General features: G+C 44.0%; 1 protein-coding gene across 6 annotated transcripts in view; it reads right to left on the bottom strand.

Moving 5' to 3' along the window:
* Positions 1 to 3,544: 3,544 nt before the first annotated feature.
* The window catches only part of FKTN (fukutin), a 56,662-nt gene continuing 33,282 nt past the window's right edge, over positions 3,545 to 26,924 (bottom strand). For 4 of the 6 annotated variants that reach the window (XM_070430981.1, XM_070430984.1, XM_070430982.1 and 1 more), the window contains exon 10: positions 3,547 to 4,208. In XM_070430981.1, the coding sequence (XP_070287082.1) occupies positions 3,881 to 4,208 (328 nt within the window). In that variant the 3' untranslated portion in view covers positions 3,547 to 3,880. Of the gene's footprint in view, positions 4,209 to 20,788; positions 23,239 to 26,924 lie in introns of those variants that run through there. The other 2 variants (XM_070430979.1, XM_070430980.1) reach the window with 2 other exon arrangements.

Consider the following 26,924-nt stretch of genomic DNA (forward strand, 5'->3'; position numbering starts at 1 on the left):
TAGATTTCCTCCTTATCTTTGACCTTTTAATTTAAGGATGTGGCTTTTAACTAGCCTTTGGCCTGTGGGTCAGCAGTTAAGCTGTCCATTCTCCCAGACCCCTGAAAAGATGAAAGATCTTTGGCCTTTTTAAGGACAAAGCCTGTTGTGCATAACTTGTACATAGCTTGGTCATCTCAAGCCATGCTTGGGTGACGAAACCTCAGGAGGCAGGTGCTGCAAGGGCCATGCTGAATGGGTATTATGGCAAACAAACCTTAAAGAAGAGCTTTAGACTTTGGGTTCCTCAGTAAAAGTCGGCCTGTTCCAGTTTCATATCAATGTCATCTTTTAGGGGAAGCTAGTGGAAGATACTTAACAGAGCCAGTCCTGATATAGCTTCCACATTTTGAAAGCGAGGTCACTTACAGGGCTGTCTTACAGATTAGATGTTAGATAGAAACTGTCACAGTGTCAAGGAGACCTTAGCTGGGAGCAGGGGGACAGAATATGCACAGGTATCTGAAACACGGGGTAGAGGATATAAGGGCCGTGAAGTGCATAAGGGGATTCTATGAAAGGAGAGATTAGCCGGAGTGGTAGAAATCTAGGAGGAAATCTTTGTGTAAGAGATGATGTTTAAGATGAGTCAAGCTTCCTGAAGGAGTGGTATTTCAGATCAGCCATGAAAGATTTTAGCAAGTGGAATTTGGTGCAGATGGAGGGGTGAGTAAAACAAGTGAGAATGGGACGTTCATGCAAGCAGATGGAATCACAAGGGGAAAGTCAGAGGTAATCAGGAGGGGGGGGGCATGTTTGGGGACCATCAAGTGAAATGGTTTCATTAGCATGTACAATGCATTTCGGGGACTGTAGAAGGTAAAGGGAAGGGTACAATGGGGTCAGGCTGCCGAGGTCCTGGTTTGCTGGGGAACAGCATTTTTTTCTTGACTAAAGACAATGGGGGTGGGGGGAGGGTGGTTCAAAGCCAGAAGATTGGCTGTGAGGATGGAGTGAATGGGTGGATGAGCTTAGTTAATTATAAAATTCTTTTTAAAAAGAAAAAAAAGAGAACACTCTCTTTTCTTAATTTATTTTTAATAAATTAATAGTTAAATAGTAAATTAGAATCAGTGGTAAAAATATCACAAAACAACAGATAAAATCTTTGGCTGATACTTCTAACCACATTCTACAAAGCACAATAATCCCATTTCAATAAAAAGGCATAGAAGAAGGCTACAGAGCACTATTAAGAAGAGAGGAGCCTAATCATAAGGTGCTGGTCCGTTTTCAATCCTAAAATACTTAGTGACCAAACAAGGCTGTAGCAAGGCTGGGCGCTGGATCAGGAGACTGGCACGCACAGGGTTTCCACTAACTGTCCATGTGACCTTTGCAAAGTCACTTTGAAATGCTCTGGACCTGTTTTCTCCTCTGTCACATGAGGAGTAAGATTAGCCAACGTAATGACCTATATAAATAAATGGACTTGTTTATACCTAGTTTCCAGAAGTTTCCAGTGGTGTCTGGAGCAGACCAAACACTTGTTTTCAAGTAACAGAGTAGCATGGATGATATAATCTGTCTAAACTCTTCTGTTGGGTCCAAATGATCCATAAAAAGATGTACCACCAGTGAACTACAATACGTTCGAACCATAAATTCTTACTATTGCAATCACCAAGCCCTAAGTATTGGACACCAAGGAAGACTATAGAGTGATTTTTTGAATTAGCCTCCAGTCTTACAGCTACCTTGCCAAGGTTTAGGTCTGACAGTCATTTTAATGTGACACAACTTGATATACCAAAATCCAAGCTTGCAAAAGAAATCATCTAAGAGGTGAATTACATAAAGTCATATTTTAAATGTGTATTCATTCTATCAAGGGGATTTCCTACAGGGTTTCATTAAACAATGATCCTCCTCCTATAGTTTAATGATCATTCAATCTCCCCAGAGCTTTTTAGGAGCAAAGGCCTTCTGCACACACAGACGTGGCCCCAACAGCAAAAAAATGCACTCACTCTGAGAAGAGCATTAAATCCCATATTCAGGCCTCCATGCAGTCCTCGGCAACATGGTAAAATGAAGCTAATATTAAAATACTGTCTAAAGTGTGACTTCGATTTAATGCCAGATGAGAATAAGTAATGTTCAATAGACAACTATCAGGAAACCATTGGTAGTTTGGGGACACACTTAAGTCCCCCCAGGCTTGTGAGAAATGCCCATTTGTGTCTCCTCCTATTCTGGGTCCGTGGGGAAGTTCACTGAGTGCAGTTTAAAGAAAGGACCCAGAAGGAAATGCATTGCTTCTGACACACCACGTGCTACGAGTGTGAATGCTGCATGGATTTAATGACATAATGGCCTTGCTCATTTGGGGAATGAGATTTTGAGGGGGCCTCATCCAATTTTCTTCTGATTACCAAACCAACTGGGCTCATTTCAACCTTTCATAAGTCAAATATCTTCTTTCCAGAGTGGCAGGAAATTTTAACTCCTCTGTTGTGTATACACTGGAAAGCCATAATTGCAAATCCATCAATTTCCTACTGGTGGTTCAGAAGGTTTTAAAACCAATGTACCATCAAGAACTTTCGGGAAATAAAATGTCCCAGAGACAATCAAATGACATAATTCGTATTCTGGGCTCAGCTATGGGATTCATCTCTGAATCCAGCATCATCAGGGTGGCAAGTGGTGGTGAGTTATGCCAAATCCACACTGTTCCATTGGCCTGTGGGTACCACCCCTCCCAACATAAGACTGAGCTAATGCTCCATGGCTGGGAAGACAAATTCCAAATTCATTAATTCATTAGAGTCTGGTATTACAGTCCTATTGTCTGCTTTAATCTTTTGTTTAAACTAAGCTCTCTGTTAAATGAGTCGTTAAATGGTAATGTTTGGATTTTCATAATTATATTTGAATTTTACGGGTCTTAAATCAGCAGGAACTCAGGCTGAATTAGAAGTATTAATACCTGACATGTGAAACTGAGGGGTTAGAGAACCTATTTCAGCTGTTTTTCATAAGAAAACTAGGAACTCTAATTCATAAATGATCAAGTCCTTGCCTCTCACAAATATAACCCACCATTTGGCTTTGGAGATAACATATATGGGAATGGCTCATGGCAGGTAACACCACCCACTTCTGTAGAGATAAAGGATGCAGAGCTCTCCCATAGGTATCTGTTGCATTCCTATAATCTTCTCATGTCAGGAGGGTCTTTTCTCCACAGATTTTCCCACAAGCCTCCAGGATTATTTTCCTGCAAGAGCCAACCTGAAGACTTGTTTTGTTCCCCCTTGATCAAACATGCTACATTTTTCAAAAGAAACTTTAAAGTATGTTCTGAGGGCCCTAGCTGGTTTGGCTCAGTGGATAGAGCATTGGCCTGTAGACTGAAGGGTCCCAGGTTTGATTCCGGTCAAGGTCACATGCCTGGGTTGCAGGCTTGATCCCCAGTAGGGGGCGTGCAGGAGGCAGCCAGTCAATGATTCTCTCTCATCATTGATGTTTCTATCTCTCCCTCTCTCTTCTTCTCCAAAATCAATAAAAATATATATTTTTAAAAAATGTTCGGAAGGAAGCATTTTTTACTCATCTTGCTTATGACTGAAAACATATTGAGTAATTGTTTTTTCTTCAAACGACATCTCATGTAGATGTTGGACATATAAAACAGACAGAAACAGGCCGCATTCCAAAGCCACATTCCTCATGGCCTCCAGTCGGCTCCTGGCAGCTGTCCCTGAGCCACCTCCTGTGACACTTAAATTCCTGCCTCACAAATTATTCATCAAGGTGACTCTGTAACATGCCAAAGGCTGTCGATGGCCAGTGACTTCTGAACAAGTGTCTCCCTGGGTGATGAGTCAGAGCCGCACTAAGGGACGTGGTGGCTTGGGCCAGGTGAAGGAACCTGGTAATCACTGAGCAGAGTCCTGTTGGGCAGGGGGGGTCCTTGGGGGAAGAGTCCCAGAATGTTGCCCGGGGCTGCCACTCCCGTTTGCTGCAGGCTTTGCTCCCCCAAGACCTTGACCAAGAAGTTGATATACCTCATTGCCAGGCGAAGCGTTTCATTCTTGCTCAGCTTCTTGTCTGGAGGGTGAGTGGGGATGAGCTTCCTCAGCCTGGCGAAGGCGCTGTTCACATTCTGCTGCCTCCACCGCTCCCTGGTGTTTGTGAAGATCTTCCCGGTCATGTCTGAGGTCCTGGCCAGGGAAAGAGAAAGGGCCCCGAGGGCCAACACCTTGTAAGAGGCCTGGTGGGTAGCACGTGTCCTGCCAAAAACTTGAGATGTTTGATCTTGACCCAGATTTTAGGAAATTCATTTCCTCATTTTCAGGTTTTTTTGAATCCTCCTTTTGAGAAGGGAAGAAAAACGTGGCAGAAGAAAGGGCAGGATAAGAACACCCTTTGGCCTTTTTCTCTCTGGCTGTTTTAAAGGTTATTTTATCCCAATACCCCCATCCAGTTACAAGGTTATTTTTGTCCCAATAACCCCATTGCTTCTTTTATAATGTACTCTTCCTAACTTTTTGGAGTCAGGTACAACATAGAACTAAATAGTACATGCACAGGATTGAAAAATAAAATAAATATTTAGTCAATAGGGAGTTAAACATGGATTCTTTTTTTAAAAAGCTGTGGTCCTATGTTTCATGACTAATACAATATTTGGGATGATGAAAATAGAATGCATCTCTGCTCTTAGCTGGCAGCCCTCCCCTGGAGCATAAGAACTAAAATATCCAGAGTGGACCACATTTATAGGAGGGTGAACAGGGTGCTGAAGAGTCTTGAAAGCCTGTTGTATGAAGAACAGAAGTGGGGGTATTTAGGGTGACAAAAGAAGAAAGGCCAGGAGCATATGGGGGTAATGATTTGGCATGGATGCTGTAGAAGGTATGCAGGCCTCCCCAAGGCTCCATTTCTGTGACCTCTCCAACCCAGGGGGAGTGATTATCCTCACATATGGCCAAAAATTACTGTGCCATTTTTAACTCTTAGAAACATGACCCCTTTTTCCATGTGGTTTGGATTGACATGCATCAATGGGAACGTTTTGATGAGTCAGCAAACAAGCCAAAGCCCAGACCTCGACAGTTGGGTGCTCTCGGCTCACTGCCATCAGCTGGCCATTCCTGTTCCCACAGAGAGTAACAAATATTCCAACTCCACTCCTCTACACCTGCCTTTCTCTGTGCCTTGAATTCCCTCCTCACTCTCCTGGCCTATTTCTACACATTCTTTAAAGAGCAGCTCAAATCCTCCCGTTCTATGAAGCCATCCATTCCATCCCAGAGCCCCCCATACTCTCCCCTCACTGAAGTCCTTCAGCCCATGGTGGTAAGCAAAGGCTCTTAGGAGAATGAAATATTTGTAAATCACTGATCACAGTGCCTGACACACAGTAATTGCTATAAAAGTGTTGATGACCACATACAACAAAATAATAAATAAATTTATCAGTAAAATGACTTGTGGGGTATTGAATTATTCTTGAAGGGTGATATCTTGTTCTATAACCAAGCCTGCTGTCCTTTTATTTCAATCCTTAACCAGCTGTACGCCATAAGCGTCTATAGTTGCAAGTGGCGGACCTTTTTTTTTTTTTTTTATAAGGAAGATCCCTTTTATTGACCTTTTTAAATTAAATTCAAAACACAGAACGAGGTCCTGAAGCTGAAGGCTGTCGCTAACTGCAGTCAATGCAAATACAACTCAAGGTCTTCCTTAATGTGAGAGCCAAGCCATGTACATCCATGTGAACTCAGTGTGTGGTCAACGTTGAGAGCCAATGCTCCACTCTCCGAATCGGAACACGGATGCCTTGCAAAACTATGCTTAATAAGGAAGCAGTGTATTCACATATCAGATACCTGCCATTGTAGAGGAAGGCACAGCAGGACAAAACAGAAGGGAAACGCCACTCTTTCCCTCACCGGGGGGTGTTCTGGTCACAGCACCAAACACTAACCAGCCCTGGGGTGCTCCCTGTCAGTTTGTGGGCCTCAGTTCCTCCGCTACCAGGTAGGTTAACGGTACCATTCTCTCCACCCAGGGTTGTTGTAGGGAATAAATGAAATACCGCATATGAAGGCAACCTGTGAACTACACAGTAAGGAAAAATTAGAGCAAACAGAGTGCTTTCCTTGTGCCAGGCACTGTTTCTGTGTTTTAACTCATGCGATGTCCACATGTAAGCAGTCTGGTTGCGGGAAGCGTGTTGTAGACATTGCTGGGTTGGCCTAGGGAGGAAGCCATGTTCCAGAAGTTATCCCACTATACACTATGCTTCATAGGAACCAAATGAGGATGAGTCCAGCTCATTGGGACAAGCACTCTGATACCACCAAGCCCTGACTCTGTAGGAGTTAGACAGCGGTGGAGGCATCCGTGTGATGGTTAAAAGCACAGGCTCCAGAGGCAGACCCTGGTTTGGCTATTGCCTCTACGCCTCCTAGCTGTGTGACCTTGAGCAATCTCTTAACCTCTCTGTGCTTCAAATGCCTCAGAAGTGAAGGGCAACTGTGAGGCCACATAAAATGATACCTTAGGGCAATGTCTGGCACACAGTAAGTGCTCACTAAACGTTAAACGATTACAACGATCCCTACCAATAAAACAGAGAAAAGAAAATGTTCATTGTAATTTAATTTTTCCTAATGAAGCAGCTATAATGGCTTTATTTATGTATTTGCTTATTTCACCCTATAGGAGTGTATGGATGTGTGTGTGTGTGTGTGTGTGTGTGTGTGTAGATACAGAGCTAAATACCTGGAAAGATTCAGACCAAACCATCAACAGGGCTTCCTCAGGGGGAGGAGAGTGGGTTGTGGGGAGATAAAAAAAAGGAGACTTGTGGGTTTTATTCTCTATACTTTGGCATTATTTTACATTTTTATAATAAAGTATTCATATTTTATTTGCCTCACAATAGAAAAAAAAATAAGAAAGTTTATAGGTTTTAATGTAGAAAAACCTGGCTTTGAATCTCAGCTCTCAATTTCCCAGGCTCCCAATCCCCTAGTTATATGACTGAGAAAATCCGTTAACTTCTTTAAGCCTCAGTTTTCTTTTCTGGAAAATGGAAATAAAGCCATCCTCAGTTTCTTGTGAGATCCTCCATGAAGTATATAAGGATATCAGTGAGACACCATGTGCCTAGCACACAGGCACTTAATAAACACAAGGGCTCTCCTCCCTACACAGATGAGAAGTGTCATTCCTCCAGAGCCTGGCGTTTGTCAATCATCTGTACGCCCCCGGGTCATGTCCCAGCCAGGTTCTGGTTGCCGGTCCTGCTCTGTCCGGGTTGGCGAGTCCAGTGCTGGGCCGGGAACCCGGTGGTGAGCGAAACCCCGGCAGCGCATGGCAGGCTTCAGGCTCCCTCCACCAGCCACTTAGGTCCATGTCCTCGCTCTGCAGAGACGCTCCCATTTGGACCCATGGTCCAGTCACAATCGTATGCCCTCCAAGCTTTGGCATCAGCAGTCACCGACACTACGTGCCAGATACTGTGCTGGCAGCTGGACACGGAGGAGCCAGCCACTGCCTGTGTGACATGGAGAGGGAGGCGCAGGGACTGCTGAAGCAGAGAAACAGCACTGAACCAGGCCCTCGGGGGGCTTCCAGGCAGCCCACGTATCCTTCCAACTAAAGGGGTGGGCCAGCCGACCCCCACTTTCTGTTCTGAAATACCACGACACCCACTTACTGCGAATGATCTAACCTAAGCCACTTCTAAACACCCTGGCCGTTGGTTCTACCATGAAAATATGAGTGTTGTCAGAACTGTGCCCACCTGTACCTAAAATTGAAAGTTTGAACCTAAATCAGGAGGATTTTAAGATAGAAAGAAACCCGTCATGTTTTCTCCTGGCAAGGCTGGCTGCTTAGCCAGGACTATGGGAACAAAGTTATTTTCAAGCTTCTCTTGTCAAAAGAGGGTTTAGCTCATTCACTAAGTCAACTCAGGCCCATGGGGGTTCTTTTCAAAGTGGGCAAGGAAAAGATTAGGCAGGATAAACTAACTGGTGTTCTCTCCTAAGAGGGCTCCATTCTATTGTGCCAGAAGCAGACAGAGGGAGACAAGCTTCTGAAACGAGGCCTGCCATCCCAGGAGGTGCTGCATAATTACTTGTGGATTTATCCTCAAGTGTGTCCCCCTCCTTCTCCATAGGGGGAAATACAAATCAACGATTTAACAAGCTGGAAAAACTCAAAGCGGAGGTCACTGGAAAATTACAAAAGCCCTGATTTGTGCGGTAAACACACAATGCAATATACAGATAATGGATCACAGAACTGTACACATGAAACCAATACCACCCCAATACACTTAATTTAAAAATTTTAAATTTTATTTAGTCTTTTTCTAGTTGTGAGGACTGACTGCTGCTAATCTTGATTTCAGAGTAAGATGAAAGCTTTAAAAAAATATGCCAGATGCCACAGGATCAAACTGGGATGGGGAATTTTGTCCCAGGTCACACAGGGAATCAGTGGCAGAGCCTGTGCCCCAAGCCTGGGTGTTTATGCATTTGTGTCACCACTGACTCCTGCTGGGTCCGGGTGCATAACCTTTTTTTGTGCCATGGAAACTTCTGGCAGTCGGAGGGAGCCGTCTCAGAATAATGCTTTTCAATACATAAAGTAAAAAGCCTTTGGTTCTCTTCTCAGAATAATGATTTTAAGTGCATCACTTAAAATACATCAACCCATCAAATAACCAATTATCCTTAATAGTTATTAAAATAATTTTACATTTATATATTAATAACACATGTGCTTTGCTTTATAACACATTAGATTTATTAGCATAATTTATGCATAGTGATATGTAAATGATGTTTTTCAAAAGATGTGCAACCTCTGTAACATGAAAGTATCTATGATTTCTACTGGTGACAGTCACCAGTACTGCTAATACCACTGCAGTTTACTGCCCCCATGCATCAGCAAAGGAGAGGTTACATTTAGACAAAAGGTTAGTGGAAAGAAAGATGTAACTTTTTCCCAACTAAATATATAGAACCCTGAATTCTATCTACACACCCCTGAATGGACCCCGCCAGGAATGCCTGGGTAGGAGGAAGGTCATAGAAAACAAACCTGTGTTTATATTGTCACCACTGACGGTAGCAGGTCACCAGAGAAAAGAGTGACGACAATTGTGCCCCCAGAGAAGGTGACTAATGTCCAAAATAGGAGCTGCTGCTTTTCATGCTGGTGGTTCCGGGACACACAGCCCAGGTCAACCAGAAAATATGCGACAAGGCACCCGGCCAACACGCCCACGGTGGCCTGTCCAGGCATTCAGACACTTACGGCTCTTCTTCCCTGAGACTCTACACTTCTCCTCCTGGCCCTTGGTCCTGCATCTGCCTCTTTTTTTATCTTTCTCCTGACAGTAAGTGAAAGAGACGAAGGGTGATCTATAGAGTTGCCTTTGTGGGAGATGCCCAACTTCCAACACCAGGCACAGACATATATAATAACGCATGTGCTTTGCTTTATAACACATTAGATTTATTAGCATAATTTATGCATAGACATAAATTATATAATTTAAAATTTGCCTTTGGAGATGTTTGTAGAAGTAATATATGCTCATTTAAGGAAAATGATCAAGCAGTACACAAGTTCATAAAGCAAAATAAATAAATAAAATAAGATAAATGGCAGTCTCCCTCCCTCCCTACCTACTTCTCTAATCTCATTCCACAGCAGTAGCCAGTTTGGTGTGCACATATACACTGTCTATAACCTTTACACCTAATATAAAAACCAGAATACATATGATGATGCAGGTTACTACTCCCATTAGACAACTCCGCATGTTGCTGCTCTAAATAAGTTCATTTACTGTGAATGCCAGCCTCAGGTGGGCACCGGGAGAGCCACCTGTTCAAGGTGCGCTCCACACCCGTCACTCAATGCCTGCCCCGCCCCACCTGCTGCCCTTGCCCGCTGCCCTTCCCAGCCTTCCTCCTTTTCTATTTATAACCTTTGCTCCCCCAGCCTGCAGCCCTGCCTTGCGAGTCAGTGGTTCCGGCGTCCAGGAAAGCCTGTCCTGCTAAAGTTCCGCACCTGCCAGGTGTCCGGGAGCCGCTCGCCTCTGCACATGAGCTACCTGGGTGCTCCGGGGTGTCTGTCCCTGGCATTGCGTATCCAAGCAAAGCGGCCCCGCCTGCACGCTCCCCGGAGCTGCGCCACCGCCCGGCCCTGCCCAGAGCCCCAGGTCTCTCACCCAGTTGACTTGGTGGCTGCTACCCAGTCGCCTCCACACTCCTGCCTTTCGGGCGAGTGCGGCTGGGACTGGCCTCCGGGGCCGCGGAGACCCGCTGGCCCACGAACCCCCCGCCCCCCGCGCCCACTCCTGCACCCGGAGTTCACGCACCTCCTCGCCAAGAGCCAGGAGCCCGCGCCGTCGCTGGCCGTGCGCGCCCTCGCCCGGACGCCCGCCCGCCCGCCCGCCGCCTTTATAGGACACCGCCCTTTGTTAGCGAGGCCCACCGGGCCCCTTCCCTCCGGGGGATCCCGCCGGCCCCGCCCCACTCCCCGTGCCCCCCGCTTCCCAGGACCAGCCCTCCCTGTGCCCTGGAAAGGGGGTAGAGGCGGAAGGAGAACCCCGCTTTGTGAAAGCTCAGGGCAGGAGGGGTCCTGCCCCTCACCTGGGCCGCAGCTGGAGGCCCTGCGTGCAGCTTACCCACCCTCTCCGAGGCCCACAGCCGCGGGAATGCGTGCCCCGTGGTTAATGCATTAGATGTGAACTATTTAAGTTCCAGCTGCGCTCTGAGAACCACTCGCTTCGGAATCAAGGCTTGAGGGCAGGCAGATCTTAACAACCACAAACCAGACTCACCAGACCAGGTGTTCTGGGGATGGGAGCTGAAATTCGAGTTTTTTACTAAGCACCGAAAGAGAGTAAGGAGCACAACGAAAGTAGTCACTGCACTGGACGGATTCCCAGGTATATTCGTCAGCTTTCAGGGTCCCGGAACAGGACCTGGCTGTCACAGTGGCCTTTCTGCCGCTGCACTTGCTTCTTTCCGTCTCCTGTCCAGCATCACCCAGAATGATGCTGTGAAAACTCAAGTCCGATTCCATCACTTCTCTGCTCAAACCCTTGGGTGTCTCTACATTTCATTGAGGCTCAATCTCAGGTCTTCACAGTGGCTCTGAAGACAGCCTCTACCTGACCTCTCTGCTCCTTCTCTCCTGTGTTTACTTAGCTCGAGCCACTCTGGCCTCTGTTGTTTGAGGAACACACCACATACCCCCTCTGCTTCAGGGCCTTTGCACTGTTTTCTTTGCCTATAACATTCTCCCCCATGTTATCCGTACAGCCTCCTCCATCACTTCCCTTTATTCATCCAACAAATTACTATGGAGTGCCTCCCGTGGGCCAGTGCGAATACAGCTTCAAACAAAACAGACACGTTCCTGCGCTCAAGGAGTTGTCATTTCTCAGGTCTTTGCTCCAATGCCACCTTCTCAGGGAAGGTTTCCTCTCTGACAGCAATATCTGAAATTGCACCTTCACGCCCACAAGTACTCTTCATCCTCCTGCCCTGCTATATTCTTCCTCTTGTCACTCATTTTAATTTAATAATATTATACATCTTTGTCTTCCTGTCTCCTGCCCAGCTCTAGTGAAAAGACATTTATCAAATGTTGGTTGGTTAATGAAATGGATTAGTAATGAATTTCTAGCCATCACCCTCTCTGAATGGCCCAGCATAGGATTTGACACAATAAATGCACAAATACATCACAGTTTAGTAGATAAGAACACAGGACTCTGAAGTTGCATACCTGGGTTGAAAGCCCTGGTCTACCCACTTGTGTGATCCCAGGCTGTCGTAAATGTTTCCTCCCACGTCCCGAGTGGTTCAGGGTTCAATATCTGGAAGAGGAGCCGCACACAAATGAAACAGAAAAGACAAGAGATAATTTGGAAATACTGGGGGACCAGGCGGGTAAGCCCAACTCAAGAGGAAGGACTTCCACCGTGCTCAGTCCGTACCAACCTTTTATAGTCTGAGGTAAACAATGCAGTGGTTACCATAGTTACAGTTCTTGTGAGTTTCACCTGTTTTGATCATGTTTACACTCCCTGCACTTCCCTCAGCCCATTAGCTTCCCAGGTAAGATCTGGGGAGTGTTATAAGGTCAAGCCTAATTATGCTTAGAGACTGAGCCCTCTAAGCTGAGACTTGTTTGTGACTGCCAGGTCAGTCTGAGGCTTAACCCTATATCAGTTTCCCACACCAGGCGAATTATGTAACTTCTCCCTGCCTCTGTTTCCTCGTCTCTAAAATGGGGACAATGACAGGTGTGTAAGCATTAAGTGAGGAAAACCAAGCAGGCAATGAATTTAGCACTGTAGGGGTGTCGATGGCAAAAGATAAATAGCTGGAGGATCAGAAATGGCTTGTGGGAGGGGTGGCATATAAGCTAGGCCTTTCGGCAGGGCTGCCTCTAGGCAGCCTGACATTTGTGGGACTCGGGACAAGGGTACAAATGCAGATTCCTGACCCATCCTCAGCCCCATTTTTCCCTCCCCTCCAGTTCTGTAAAAGGCCCTGTGTATGTGATGCGGGCTCCCAGTTCACACGGATCTCAGGACGAGCCCTGTGCAGGCTCTCAAAACAAAATCAGGGCCATTTGAGCAGAAACTCAGAGGTCCCGAATGCACAGAGTGTGGTCTAGAGAAGGTGGGAAATGGGCACAGAACCCAAGGCTGGGTGGGGAAGGCTAACCAGGACGTACACGTGTAGGAGTGGGGGAGAGGGCAGTCCATGTGGAGGCGCCCATGTGGAGGCAACCGTGTGCCTCGAACACGGGAGTCGTATGTTTAGGTTTACACTGGCTACAGAGCTCATTCTGGTGGCAAAGAATGGATTGGAGGGGAGGTTGGAGAGAATTAACTGGTCACTTTGTCCATCGGCACAAAAGGGCCTTTATAACCTACTACGTGCAGTAAACACCGCCGAGCCGTCCTCTTTCTGCCTCTGCCTTCTCTGTGCTGTGGAGGGCACTGCTGCCTCGCGGTGCCCATGCTTTCCCACCTGCCTACTGTATCACAGTTCTGCCAGGGCTCTAGGTAGAATTTGCACCAAGAACCCATATTACCTTTCATGTTAGCCAAACACCTGTGAGATAATATAGGTTCTTAATGGCATAGTCTACAGCTGTAAAAAAAAAAAAAAAAGGATTGTGGCAACTGAATAGCAAGATCAGATGTGAACTGAAACAATAAGCTATGAAATAAGATCTGTGTACAGCTGGATAAGGACTGAGAGAGGATGAGAGCTACAGAGAAAGGAGCACAATTATGTTGGCACCAGAGCTGACATTTGTTTTGCTCACTGTCTTTCGTATGATTGCTGGTTTCACAATTTTTAACGTGGGGAACGATTCTGATGCACCATTCCACTAGCAGTGACCCTTCAGAGTGACAGGTCCTCTCCATCCTGTCTCCCAGTGTGGAGAGCTCAGGGGCTGGGTCCTGTAAGGGATGGGGTTGAAGTAGGAATTTACATAATCCGATTATTGGGGATTAGGTCCGGGCAGCTAAATGCCTCAGTGTGCTTGAGCTAAAACCCTTACTATTCATGGCTCTCACTGCCCCCTGGAGAGACTGCACCTGCAGGCTCCTGGGGAGGGAAGGGTGGCTGGGGAGGGAAGGGCAGATCCTAGGAGGGCTTGGGCATTGTCAGGATCTGGCTTTCCTGGCTTAATTGATCTGTCTGGAGGAGCCTGTGAACACTGGACCTCTAGTCCTGTGTGCACGGCTTGTCAGCTTCAGGGAGGACCAAACCTGAGGCTTTCAGAGGGGATTCTGTCAGCCCAGAAGGTTGTGGGCCATCCAGTCTTCAAACTCCCTTCCTCCCGCCTCATTCTTAGCCCCTTTACATTCTCCAGTTCTGCCTGTCCAGGCCCCAGTGCTTCTCTCCACCCACCCATCTATCCATTCCTTCTCTGCACCGATTGTGTCTGCATCCATCAATTTATTAATCACACGAACTAGCTGGTTTATTTTTTTTAATATATTTTTTTTCATTTCAGAGAGGAAGGGAGAGGGAGAGAGAGATAAAAACATCAACGATGAGAGAGAATCACTGATTGGCTGCCTCCTGCACACCCCACACTGGGCATGTGTTCTGACCAGGAATTGAACAGTGACCCCCCCCCCTTCCCCGCCAGTTCACAGGTCGATGCTCAACCACTGAGCCATGCTGGCTGGGCAATTAGCTCGTTAATAGAATTTACTAGTAAATTCTTTTACATAGGTTTTGTTCCTTGAAGTGTCCTATCTCTTAAGGCGATTTTGCTACTTTGATATTTTCAGAACCATTAATAAAGTGTTACATACAGTAATTTGATGATTTAAATAAAGCCTCTGTATTTGTGTTACTGCATTTCTCATTCTTCATGTTCTTCGTTCATGACTTCTCTATTCTTGATTAGCTCTGCAGAAGCTGGTACATTTTATTGTTCTTTTAAGAACTACCCCTGTGATTCATCATTTTTATGATTTTTCTAAGGCATTAATTTCTATATCTTTATAAAATGTGCTCTTTCTCATTTGTTTATGTTTATTTTGTTCTCTCTCCACCTTCCATTCTTAGATTCAGTGTTTATTTTACTAATCTGCATTCTTTCTTGTTCAGTAAGAAAAGCATTTTGGACTCTGAATTTTCTTCTGATATACCTTCCATGTCAGTCTGTGTTTCCATTTGCAGTTATCTTTGCCATTCGCTTCTAACATTTGTTGTTTATTTTAAATTTTCTTTTAGAAAGTGGTGTTTGTTTGTTTTTTACACTTGCTTATTGTTGTATTTTTTGGTAACCATTTGCTAATTGTACTGCACTGTAGTCAAAAATATGCCCCGAATATTTTTTGCTTTAGGAAGTTTATTGAGATTTTCTTTTTGGTAAAACATGATCAACTTTCATGAATATTCCATAGGTAATAGAAAAAGAGGTATATCCTCTGTTTTGAAAATAAAATGCTTTTTACACACATCCATTAAATCAATCCTCTATATTTTTAGGAGCCAATTTGATTGGGAATAATAAGTACTCATTGATTTGCTGTGTATTAAGTGGAATAAAGTATTGAGAAATAGCAAGTGGGAGGTGGTTTAGTGCAGTAGCTAAGAAAAGGCCTTTCTTTGGCGTGGCTGTGGAGTCAGACTGACCAGTGTTTGAATCGCTGCTCTAACACCAGCTATCATCCTGGGCAAGTTGCCTCTCCCAGTCTCAGTTTTCTCAGCTGTAAACTGGAAATAATACCAACTTCATGGGTAAAGGTGCACATTGAGTTAATGTATGTAAAGTTAGTTATTTGGAGCAAATGCTTAAAAATCTTATTAACAGGCATCTAACAAACTTGTAGTTGCTCAATAAATAGTTTTACTTTTTTATTATCAGAAAAACTCTATTCAAAAGCTAGATGGGGAATCTGAATACCTGCCTCTAATTAGCTCCAAAGGGTACTTTCATTTGCCCAACCCAGCATCTTGACTCCCACCCCTCTCCCTCCACTTGCTTTGGGCCCTGTGGTGCCAAGAGGCATCTATTCCTTCCCACTATGTAAAGCAAACAGAGCCCAGGACTGGATGAGGGAGATGTCAAAGAGGGGAAAGAAAAGCTTCTCTTGATTACCTTTTAAGGCTCTTTTTTACAATTAATTTCTACTCTCCAGCCCCCCAAACCCATGACCCCTTGGTAACACCCACACACCCACATGCACACACATTTCCCCACCAAGACACCTGGTGCTGAGGCCAGGCAAGCATTTCTGTCCAGAGCAAATGTTGACTATTGCAGCAGAAAGCGGGGCACATAACTGATCCAAGTGAGTGAGTTTTTCTTCCCATAGTTACCAATTGGAGGGTCGGACAGCCCTGGGTGTGCCCAGCTGCTGAGGCTCTCAGGCCAGGCTGGCTTGGCCTTGACTCTGCAGGTCTGGAGCTTCGAGCGCTTCTATTTCCAGCCAATAAATCTAAAGGCAGTTGGAAAACAAGGGTTATGGGACCAGAACCAGGTACTAGAGAAAATAAAGGGGTGGGGTGCAACTCCCCTTTTCCTCTTTATTCTCTGGTCTTTGTATAGGACATCACTCATCAATGGGTCCCGAGATGAGGATTTAGATGCTCTGTGGGCAGCAGATAAGAGAGCAGCCTCCTTGCAGAAAGTAAATTCATTGAATGCGCCCCATAAAGTCAATAACTGTCAGGCTTATCAGCTGTCCTCCTACCGCTTTCAGCCCCCTGGGGACCAGACTTGAAATAAAGGCCACAGCACCAGGGTCTGGAGACTGGAGGTGCAGGACTGGGCTTGGCGGGGGGCGGGGAGGCAGGGGGAGAGATTCTGCCCCCCTCCCTCCCCCCGGCTGAATTCTGGGCAGGTGGGGGAAATCTGCCAGGCCTGAGCTGCCCAGAGCCTTCAGCTTTCCACACTGACAAATCCCAAACCAAACACACACGGCCCCAGGGGATGATGAGGGCCGGTCTCCCTTACCCTTCCAAGCCAGCAGATGTTTCCCGGAGGCTTCACTGGGGCTTCTTAGAAAAACTAGAGGATGTTGCCTCAAGTCTAACCAATAAAAAACCTACGGAGGAAACCCTGATTCCCCACCACTTCTCACCTGGCTTTTCACAGCACTTAGACTTCTGCACTGGCCAAGAGCAATGCATCTTTTCCAGCGGGTGGGGATTCAGTTTTTTTGAAAATTGTCTGAAATAAGTAGGCTACCAGCTGGGGTTTCAGACCCAATTCTGAGACTCACACTGTAGCTGAAGCCGACTGTATCGACAAAATACAACCTCCCACCTGCCACCCCGATGATCCGGCAGGCGTTACAGGCTGGCCCGGGTCCCACCAGCCAGGGCCCCTGCTTGAGCTCTGACATGGGGAAGAGTGGAAAGCAGATGGACTTGGCCAGGCCTGATTAGTAGTCCGGAATGACCCAGAGAGCCAGTGAGTCCCAAGCCTTCTCAGGGTAGCAGGCAGGCTGGGGACAAGGAGGTACTTGTCAGCATGAATTGTGCTCCTAGAACAACTACAACAGCTCCTCTTTGCCCTTTGGAGATGAGAGTCTGCAGAGGTGAGCAGTCAACAGGGAAAGGAGGACGGATTCAGACCCAGAATTTAGCATCTCTACTGAGCCCATCTCCTTCCCTGGCTCCTGCTTTCCCAGCTCCCACAGCGGAGCCTGTCCTGGTTTCTAACTGAAGTAGCAGGTGCAGAAATGGCGCCAGCCTCCTCCCCACATCTCTCACACTGCCTGCCTCGCGGTGCCAGACCTAACACTGACCACTGTGTCTCCACCCCCACCCCTTTCCAGAAATTGCCTTCATGCCTTTCCCAGAGCCTAGAATCTCACCACCAACTCTCCTGTACCAGTTCACCTCGTAAACTTGGTCGTGGGCCTCAGATGCCTACTCCTATTCCCCAGAATGCTTGGGAGACCTACCTTGGTCCAGCATACTTCCTCCCTATGGATGAGCCTGGCTCTTGAGCTCGACTTTCCAGACCAGCCCCAGGGATAGGGAACGTCCCACTAGGCCTGTGGGCCATATAAGGCCCGAGACATTATTTAGTCAGGCCCTGCTAAGGCATTAGGGGTGAGTTAATTAAATGTTTGACCAAATATAGCAGGCTAATTTTTAAGTTGATAATTTTGTATGGCTGTGTGAATGATGTTATAAATATCCAAATGGCCTTTGGCAGAAAAAAACGTTCCTCACCCCTGTTCCAGACCAACACCAAGTACCAATCAGCCTCAAATACTTCTTGTCCCTCGACTCCCTGTGTCTGTGCCCGACACTGGCGGGGAATGCCTAGGAGTGACCTTACCTGAGCCACCTAGGGTCTAACGCCCACCTGGCTAAGCCTCTGTCCTCTGTCCCTGCAATTTTAGGGATCCGAGATCAGTCTCAGTGAATCTAAATTCTCCCAAATTCCTGTGTTTTCTTCCAGGAGTGTTATGGTTTTAAGGTCTCACATTTAAGTTTTTATTCCACTTTTAGTTAATTTTGGTAAGCGGTATAAGGCAAGGTTTTAGTTTCATTTTTCTGTATGCAAATATTAGATTTCCCAAGCTCCATTTATTGAAGAGACTGCCATTTCTCTATTAAGTATCTCGGCCCCTTTGACAAATATTAGTTGACCATATACGGATGGGTTTGTTTTCGGGCTCTCAATTCTGTTCCATTGGTCTATGTGTCTTTTTTTTACGCCAGCACCACACTGGTTTGATTAATGTAGCTTTGTTATATACAGGAAATGTGATGCCCCCCACTTTGTCCTTCTTTCTCAGGACTGATTTTGCATATTTGATTAATGTCATTTGAACATCTTTTTAATGTGCTTGTCATCTGTATATCCTCTCCAGTGAAATGTCCTTTCTTGTCTTTTGCTCTTTTTTAAATTTCATTTTTAAGATTTGTGTTACCTCTAAATTGCCAATGCCTACTAAAAATATTGCTGAGATTTTTATAGGAATTGCATTAAAACCTATAGAAGTGACATTAAACCTATTTTGAGTTTCCCAGTCCATGAACATGGTACGTATCTCTATGTATTTAGGTCTTCTTTGATTTCTTTATCATTTTCATATACAGACATTGTGTATGTTTTACCAGATTGCTTATGTTAGTATCTGTTATTTCTACTGTAAATTTCAAAAATAAACACAAAATATTTCAAGAGATTAGAAAAATTTTATTCATCATCACAAACTGGATTGTATATTATAAATTCTGATCAAAGGAGTAATAGTAAAGGTATTTTCAGTAGTACCACAAATTATTTGTACCTGAAGTAAACTGGTAAGCATACACTAAAATTTACTCATGTTTAAAATAGCACTTTGTTTAGAAAATTCACATACATATTTTTCTGATTATGAAGTAGAAGGGACAAAGAGCTACATATGACTTTTATTTAATGGGCACAAGAAATATTCCCCACACTCTGAGTCATAAGAAGGCTACAAAATCTTGTAATTTTTTTAATATGGTACATGAGACAGCATAATTGTTTTATAGAATAAAATACAGTACTTCTCCTAATGCTCCCTTTTAACCTCCTTGTGGGAGCTGCTCACAGTATATAGCTGCTTGGCTGGCTAATGTGCTCTCACATAATCTCTGCACTGAGTTGGAGTGGGAGATGGCAAGAGGGGCATTCTAGGCTAGAAGTTCTGAGAATATAGAAGCAGAGGTTTCCCATTAGGAAAATTTATGCTTGCCTACTTTAGCAATGGTTCCTGTACAAAAGCTATCACCATTGAACTGGTCTTTTTGACTTATGCACTACAGTGAGAATTTCTCTCTGATGGGGAGCAGCTTAAAATAGCATCACATACCCTGTTGATTCTTGCCTAGTTGAGACAGAAGCACAAACCTGGGGAAAGAAGGTGGACATGAGTACTTTCAATGATCTTTTATTAATACTGATGTAATCATTTATTCATCAGGACAGACAACTAAATGAAACTAAGTATTCTAAATTCTTTCCCTCTCCAAATCATGACTTCTATCTGATTTTGGCTGGGCAGAGATTTACTAAAAAGGAGGTGAGGGGTTACCTCTAGGAAAAGGTGAAATACTGAGAAAACAACAACAACAAAAACAACACACAAAAAAGTCCAGGGTAGAGCAGGCACCAAATCCTGGGAGGTACAGAGAGTGAATTGCTTGAAACTAAAGAACTAGGTAGCATATGAGATAGTATAAGAAGACCCTAGGAGAAAAAAGCTTGACCAATAAAATAAAAATACAAGTTCTTTTTAGAAAAGGAGGCAACTTGGTAAAGTCTCTGAATTCACAAACCATACAATTTGTTCTCTAATACCTTGATGAAAAACTTTTCCTAAAGCAAACTGAGTCATGCAACCTTCTGAGTAAGAATTGTGTCCTGACCCAGTTTCTTTTACTCCTTTTGGAGAATAATTAGAAAAGGACTTGGAAGTAGAAAATGAAAAATTTCTTGAGAACTTACTTAATCCTAGGCCTGATGCTAAGCATTTATATTTCATTTATCCCTTACTAAAAACCCTTAGAAATACATATCATTTCCCTAATCCACTCATGTGAAAATTAAAGCTGAGAGGTCCTCTACCCTAAATCTCATGTGATGAAGCAGGGATCCAAACTCAGGCCTAAATTAAAACCTGTTGTCTTTTTATGCCAACATACTGCCTTCCCTTAGTGAGATGTCAGAGGTGACTTAGCCCAGGCCTTAACAATAGAGGAAAAGGAAAAAGAAATAGCTGCGGGAAATTTCTTCAGAGAAAAGCATTTGGTGGGTCAGAAACTAGAGTTTTTCTATGCTTTAAAGCCATTCCAAAGGATGATTATGTGTTAGAAGGTGGGAATGTGGCACTTTCTCTGAGTAGGTTTTGAGAGGAAATTTCCCCTGGGGTTTATAACATTGAGGATAAAAGACCTGTTCATTTCCCAGAAGGTGAAAATAGGGGGAGGAAAGGAACATTTGCAGCCTTAAGCTTGTGATATTGGGTGGTTTCAGGCCAGTGTGGGAATTCATTCCACGTGTGTTTCCCAGATACTATTCTGGTCCCCAATCTATAAGCCTCTGCTTTCCTGTAACACCTGCTGTCCACACCTCGCTGTGCTGCCATTTGTAGCCCTGTAAGACTAGAAACAGTGGTTTGGGGTCACAAAGCATAAAAGGAACGAGCACAGTCTGGTTTCAGCTAGTCGCATCCGTAAGAGAATAGCAGTAAAGAGGACGGGGAGAGGCTTCAGATACTGGCACTTAGCAGACTGGTGCTGATGCTTCCTGGGAAGTAGAGGGTGGCAACTGGACACCTCTTGAGCTTCAGAGAGTAGGTACTCCTGGATGTGAAAAGCATCATGACCTGAGGCTGATGTACCCAATGAACGATTTCATTTCACCTTCTGAAGCTAAGACATTTTTCAATAAAGGTACCAAGTTAACCTAAGAATTTTGAACAAGAAACAGTCCTTCTTGACCTCTTCGTCACCTTGGGCGCTCTTTCTAATCAGGAAGATAGTAAATGGGGAATGGCAGAAAATACCCTGGATTGTAATCCAGCTGGGGATGAGTTCTCTGGCAAGCATCTCGAGCCGTGTTAGACACACTGCTGTGAGCAATGAAACAGGCACGGGCCGAAGTCATGGCACTCGGGTTTGAGCCTCAGTTGTTTCTTGCTCAAATCACTCATTTCTGGATTTACAATTTAGCTATAAAATAACGGGGTTAGAATGAATGAGGCATGAGGCCCCCTCTGCTTTTAAGATTCAAGAGCAAGGTGGTTTTCACTTGAATGTTGACTTGTTTGGGGGAATGGGCACACTCTGCCACGTGCGGGTCACATTTCAGGTTTACAGCCTGGCCTGCAGTCTGAGGAAAGGCGTCGCTCCCTTTAGCTTCCCTAACATTTAGCTTCCCTTTCTGGACCAAAAGGAAAAGACAGGTAAAGGTGTTTATTGCGCCTACACATTCCTTTACTTCTCACTTAGAATATATAATTAAAGTGACTCAGGAAGAGATGGGGAAGGCAGAGCCACCCCAGCTCACGCAGGAAAACAAGGATTTCAGAGTGAGAGGTATTTGATCAAGTAGGGAAGTCCGAGTTCTTACCCCACTGATATTCAACAGACAGAACCACTAAACCTGATATAAACTTTGTGAACACTATGATCTGGAGTGGGGAACAGTTACCAGGTTTTCCACTTATCCTCATTTTGGAGACCTGGTGTAGTTTTGGAAGAAAGAGGAAATAGGTAGGCTTACATACCATTTAATCTGTTTATAGGCCATACGTGAAAACTATGGAGCTATAATTAATGAACAAATAAACTGAAGAGAACATTTAAAACACCAGAGGTATTTCTATGAATATTTTAGTGTTAAAATTGGGAGTACAAGGATTGTACATCAGAAAATACTAAATGTCCATGATTAGCTCATATTCTTACCTAACAGATGGTTTAGAATGAAAGAAGGAAAGTAAGTTTTGTGAAAAGACAACCCTTTCAACATCGTGTCCGCTAGCATGGTCCCACTTGCACGCTTTGTCAACAAGCGCTATCGGAAGTCAGTGAATATTCTCACGATGGCTAGAAATGCAAGCATTACACACACATAAGCTTTCTCTTCACTTCAAATATGAAAATGGAAAGTGTATGGAAATGCAGGCATCTTTGACAAGGCTAGAAATGCGCTCTCCTCTCATTGGATGCTGCCCTGTGCTTTAAATCAATTCGACAGCAGGATGCTTATCAAATGAATCTGCTGGCATCTTGTCTTGATACCACCTGAAATCTGATCACTTGAATATTAACTCAGAAACCACAACCTTAAAAACAGCACTAACATATAAGCTTAAATGTTGAGAGCAGGAATGGGTCACTCTTTTTAGCTCCTTCCTTAACCTCATGTGGCAAGCCCATCTTCCAGGCCAAACATTATCTAACATTTGAAAGCACCTAGAGCTCTTCAAAGTGTGAGGGTGTTTCACTCAAAGGAAAACTGGGGTGCTTACCAAAGGGAGGCGGGAAAAGGCAGGCATCTGTCTCACTCATCTCTACTCTCCCCGGTAACCTAGCACTGTACCTGGCACATGAAGACTCCTCAATAAACTCTAAACGAGAGAATTAAATGGCTTAGGACAGTGGTTGGCAACTGTGGCTCGAGAGCCACATGTGGCTCTTTGGCCCCTTGAGTGTGGTTCTTCCACAAAATACTGACTTCTGCGCATGGGCCACGAAGTTTCAGTCGCACTGTACATGCGCACCCGCACGTGGTATTTTGTGGAAGAGCCACACTCAAGGGGCCAAAGAGCTGCATGTGGCTCGCAAGCTGCAGTTTGCCAACCACTGGCTTAGGAGTTAGAACTCTGAGTTTTCAAACTTGTTTTTCTTTGGCTCCCACTTATGTTTGACAGATATATATCTTTTTAAACAGTTATCCGCCTGTTTTTCAGGAGAAGAATTCTACCATTTCAACCCACTGTCTCAGTATAACTGGATAACCTCATCCCACTCGGAAATTGGCCAGACGCCGTTGGGCTGCACATTGGGGGGTGAGCGCTTCCAGTCCCACGTCTTCACGGGAATCTGCCAGGTCTTCCCATAGTTGGCTTCAATGTATTCGATGGTTTCACAGGGCACATGGACCTTCATGTCTACAAACTCAGTCCAGCACAGTGTAAACCTGGGAAACAGGTATCTGTGGCAAAACAGAGGCAAGGGGGAGAGGGCTTAGGCCTCAACACTGGACATCTTGGCTGAGGAACCCAGCTGTTAGGAACTGTTGGCTGAAGGACAGTCCTCTCCCACTAAATACCTTTGGGGATAGATGTTTTTGACTGTCCAGCATCTCTTTCCACTTCTAATGTTAACAGCATCCTAATTTCCCTCCCCTATCCCCAGTTCCAGGAACTCAGGAGGGCTGACCCTACCCCTGGGCTCCACAGACAGGTAAAAAAGGCCCAGGCCTAACCAGTGAACTGTAGCCTCTATTCTCAGTTGGTGTTTTCTGGAAAATGTTTCCTCTCTTCACAACCTGGGAAGACCTTTCAGCAATGAGACTTGAAGTCACAAAGCACATCACAGAAATCTGAAATATCACAGGATTAAAGAAAAAAAAAGGAGCAGGGAAAAAAGCCAGATGTCAAAGTATAATCATGGTGGAAATGAGATCTAACTGGGACGTTCTCCAGGGAAAGGTCAGTTCTCACGTATTCTGCTTTTGAATATCATGTTTATCACCAGAAGAACATAAAGCCATGCATGAGAACGAGAGGCTGAACAAGTTCTAAAGAAAGCAACAAGTTCCTTCCACCCAAGCCATGGGTGCTGGCAGTTTAGACAGTCCCAGCTGGCTTCTGAGAAAGCACGGCCACAGCGAATCTCATAGCTGAGGAGGAAGGAAGACAGCATGGCCCCACCATCTGCTGGTCCTACATATACTCGGCACACTCATTTTCACAGAGTTGCTTATTTTGTCATCAGACACATCCATCCATCACTAGCCTCCACCCTCCCCAATCTGAAGCTGGTCAGCAGAATGTCCACCTGTCCCATCCTATCAAGTTGACACACTGAAGTTGAAATGAGGCATAAATCATGGTCTACCTAGTAAGATAGGCCAAGAAACTTCTCTCTTAAATATTAGCCTCTACAGTCTCACCAAAACGGTGACAGAAAGAAAAACCATAGGTCCAGGATAGACAAGGTGAATAAGAATACCACAAATTTTACAAAGGTAACATTTGGAATAATAAAAGATTTATGAACAAAACCAAAACATTTTAAATGTATAAACAATGTTAAAAGAATTCAAAGACAATTTAACTCAAACATTACTTTTGTCCTAAATAGAGAGATATCCCTAAACTTTTTGTGGTTTTCTTTTCACTAAGTAATTTTCAATCTATTCAGCAAAAAGAAAAATTCCAATTTCCTAGGAGAAGAGAAAAGATAAACAAACCATAAAATATAAAACTGACTGTAAAATGGGATTGTGGAGAGGAAGTGGGGGGTGAGTGACACAGAACACCTGCCATGTTCTCTGTCCAGGTTACCAGTAAACAATGACTAACACACCACACGTCTGTAACGTTGCCTTAGCTTTTAAAGCTAAGAAGTTCAGCTAAGTAGTTTGTACTTTACAGCTCTGATAGGATCCAAAATGTGAACAAAGCAACCCTAAATAGAATATAAATTTAAAGGATCTTAACACACACACACACACACACACACACACACACTCACTCCTTCCATTCATTTTCTATCTCATATCATTTTTATTTTATTTTTTTTATAAAACAGTAGAGTTTGTTGGAATAGACCATTTTCCTTCTCACAGACATCCTTAAAATCTGTAAAACTACTTTTTAATGGTTGGATAAAGTAATTCATCAGTTTAATCGTACAACCTATACACATAATTGTTAAAGAAAACACATTTTATTATTACTAGTTAGCAAGGCTGAGTTAGAGATATTAATTACAATAGAATCTGACCTTTTTAAACATAAGTTCACATTAAACTCTGAAGCTGGAGCAGCAGAGCCATTTTATTAACCACGTGTCTAAAATGGAAACCATCCCCACACGCCACGATAATTTGAACTTAATTAAAAAATCAATTTGCAACGAATATTATAAAAATAAATATATTACTCACAATTTGGGTGTTCATGAATATTTTCAGCTGAAAATTCTCATGAAAAATAATTTTAAAGTTGGTCAGGGCTGCCACTTAGGGAAAACATTTTTTTTTTTAATAGACATGCATGGCATGTGGGGAAATTCCACCGCTTGCATCTACAGACGCTTATGGCATACAATGGGTTAAACAAGAATTTCCTGTGAAACAACACAAATGGTTTATTCTCTTTACCAATTCTGTCTCTTCTTTTAACTCTTAACTTCTTCTCCTTGTGTTATTCCAGTGCCTTAAACCCTCTAGCTTAATAGAAGTAGGGACAGCATGCATTCTTATATTCTTTTCTAATTTTAATAGAAAAGCTTCTAAAGTTTTATCATTAAGTATGACTGCTCACTCTAAGTTTTTGGTATATTTTCTTAACCAGGTTAAATGAGTTCTAGATCTCTTTTATTTCAAAGGTACTAAAAATCCTTCTTTTTATTTTTAATCAGGAATTTTATCAAAAGGTTTAAATATCATCTACTGAAACAATCACATAGTTTTTTCCTCCCTTTAATCTTTTAATCCTTTAATGTTGAGAATTATACTAATATCACACAGTACAAAATTGTATTCATTGTGTTTCATTTAGGATATTTTTATCTGTGCTCACTTAGACTATAGAGTCCCTTAAAAAAAAAGAAATGTTCTTTATCTTGATTATTGTAGTAGTTACATAAGTATATGCATTTGTCAAAACTTAAAATGGGTGCATTTAACTATCCTATCTAATAAAGAGGGAATATGCTAATTGACTGCTCCGCCCTCAAAGATGGCAGCGCCCACAGCCACACAATAGCCTACAGGAGAGGGCAGTTGGGGCAACCAGGCCGGCAAGGGAGGGCAGTTGGGGGTGACCAGGCCAGCAGGAGAGGGCAGTTGGGGGCGACTGGGCTGGCAGGGGAGGGCAGTTGGGGGCGGCCAGGCCTGCAGGGGAGCAGTTAGGTGTCGATCAGGCTGGTAGGGGACTGGTTCAGGGGTGATTGGGCTGGCAGGCAGAATTAGTTAGGGGCAATCAGGCAGGCAGGCAGGCGAGTGGTTGGGAGCCAGCAGTCCCGGATTGTGAGAGGGATGTCCGACTGCCGGAAGTCAGATATCCCCCAAGGGGTCCCAGATTGGAGAGGGTGCATGCTGGGCTGAGGGACACCCCCCTCTCCAGTGCACAAATTTCGTGTACTGGGCCTCTAGTATGTAAATAAGGGGGGAAAAGCAGGTACAATAAAGCATGCATATAGTAAATACTCAGTAGAAGTTAAACTTCAAATCCTCGAGGCATAATTATTACTTCATTACAGTTTACTGGTGATTAGGACTCTGGAGAACAAAAATAAATATAAAAATGCCAAAATTTCAGAGAATTTAGATTTTAGGTCTGGAGTTAAATCTTGGCCCTGCCATTATGGCCAGATGACCTTGAGTGAGTTACTTCTCTCCTCTGAGCTTCAGCTTCCTCGTATCTACTGGGAGTGAGAGCATATAATCTTTAGAGATAATGCAAAGATTATTTGAGATTATAAATATAGAGTACCTGATATCTAGCAGATACTGCAGTAACTATATCTTTATTGATGGTGTTAATATTATAATTATTATTAAATCTTGAGCCAAAAACATAATTCTGAAGGCAAAGAGTAAAGTTTTGAAAGCGGAAACTTTTTATTTCTTCCTGAGTTTCTCTCCAATCTTTTAAAAAATGGTAA

This window comes from Myotis yumanensis, unplaced genomic scaffold (assembly GCF_028538775.1).
Source record: "Myotis yumanensis isolate MYYU_CA2020_CCGP unplaced genomic scaffold, mMyoYum1.0.hap1 SCAF_12, whole genome shotgun sequence".
NCBI classification, from domain to species: Eukaryota; Metazoa; Chordata; class Mammalia; order Chiroptera; family Vespertilionidae; genus Myotis; species Myotis yumanensis.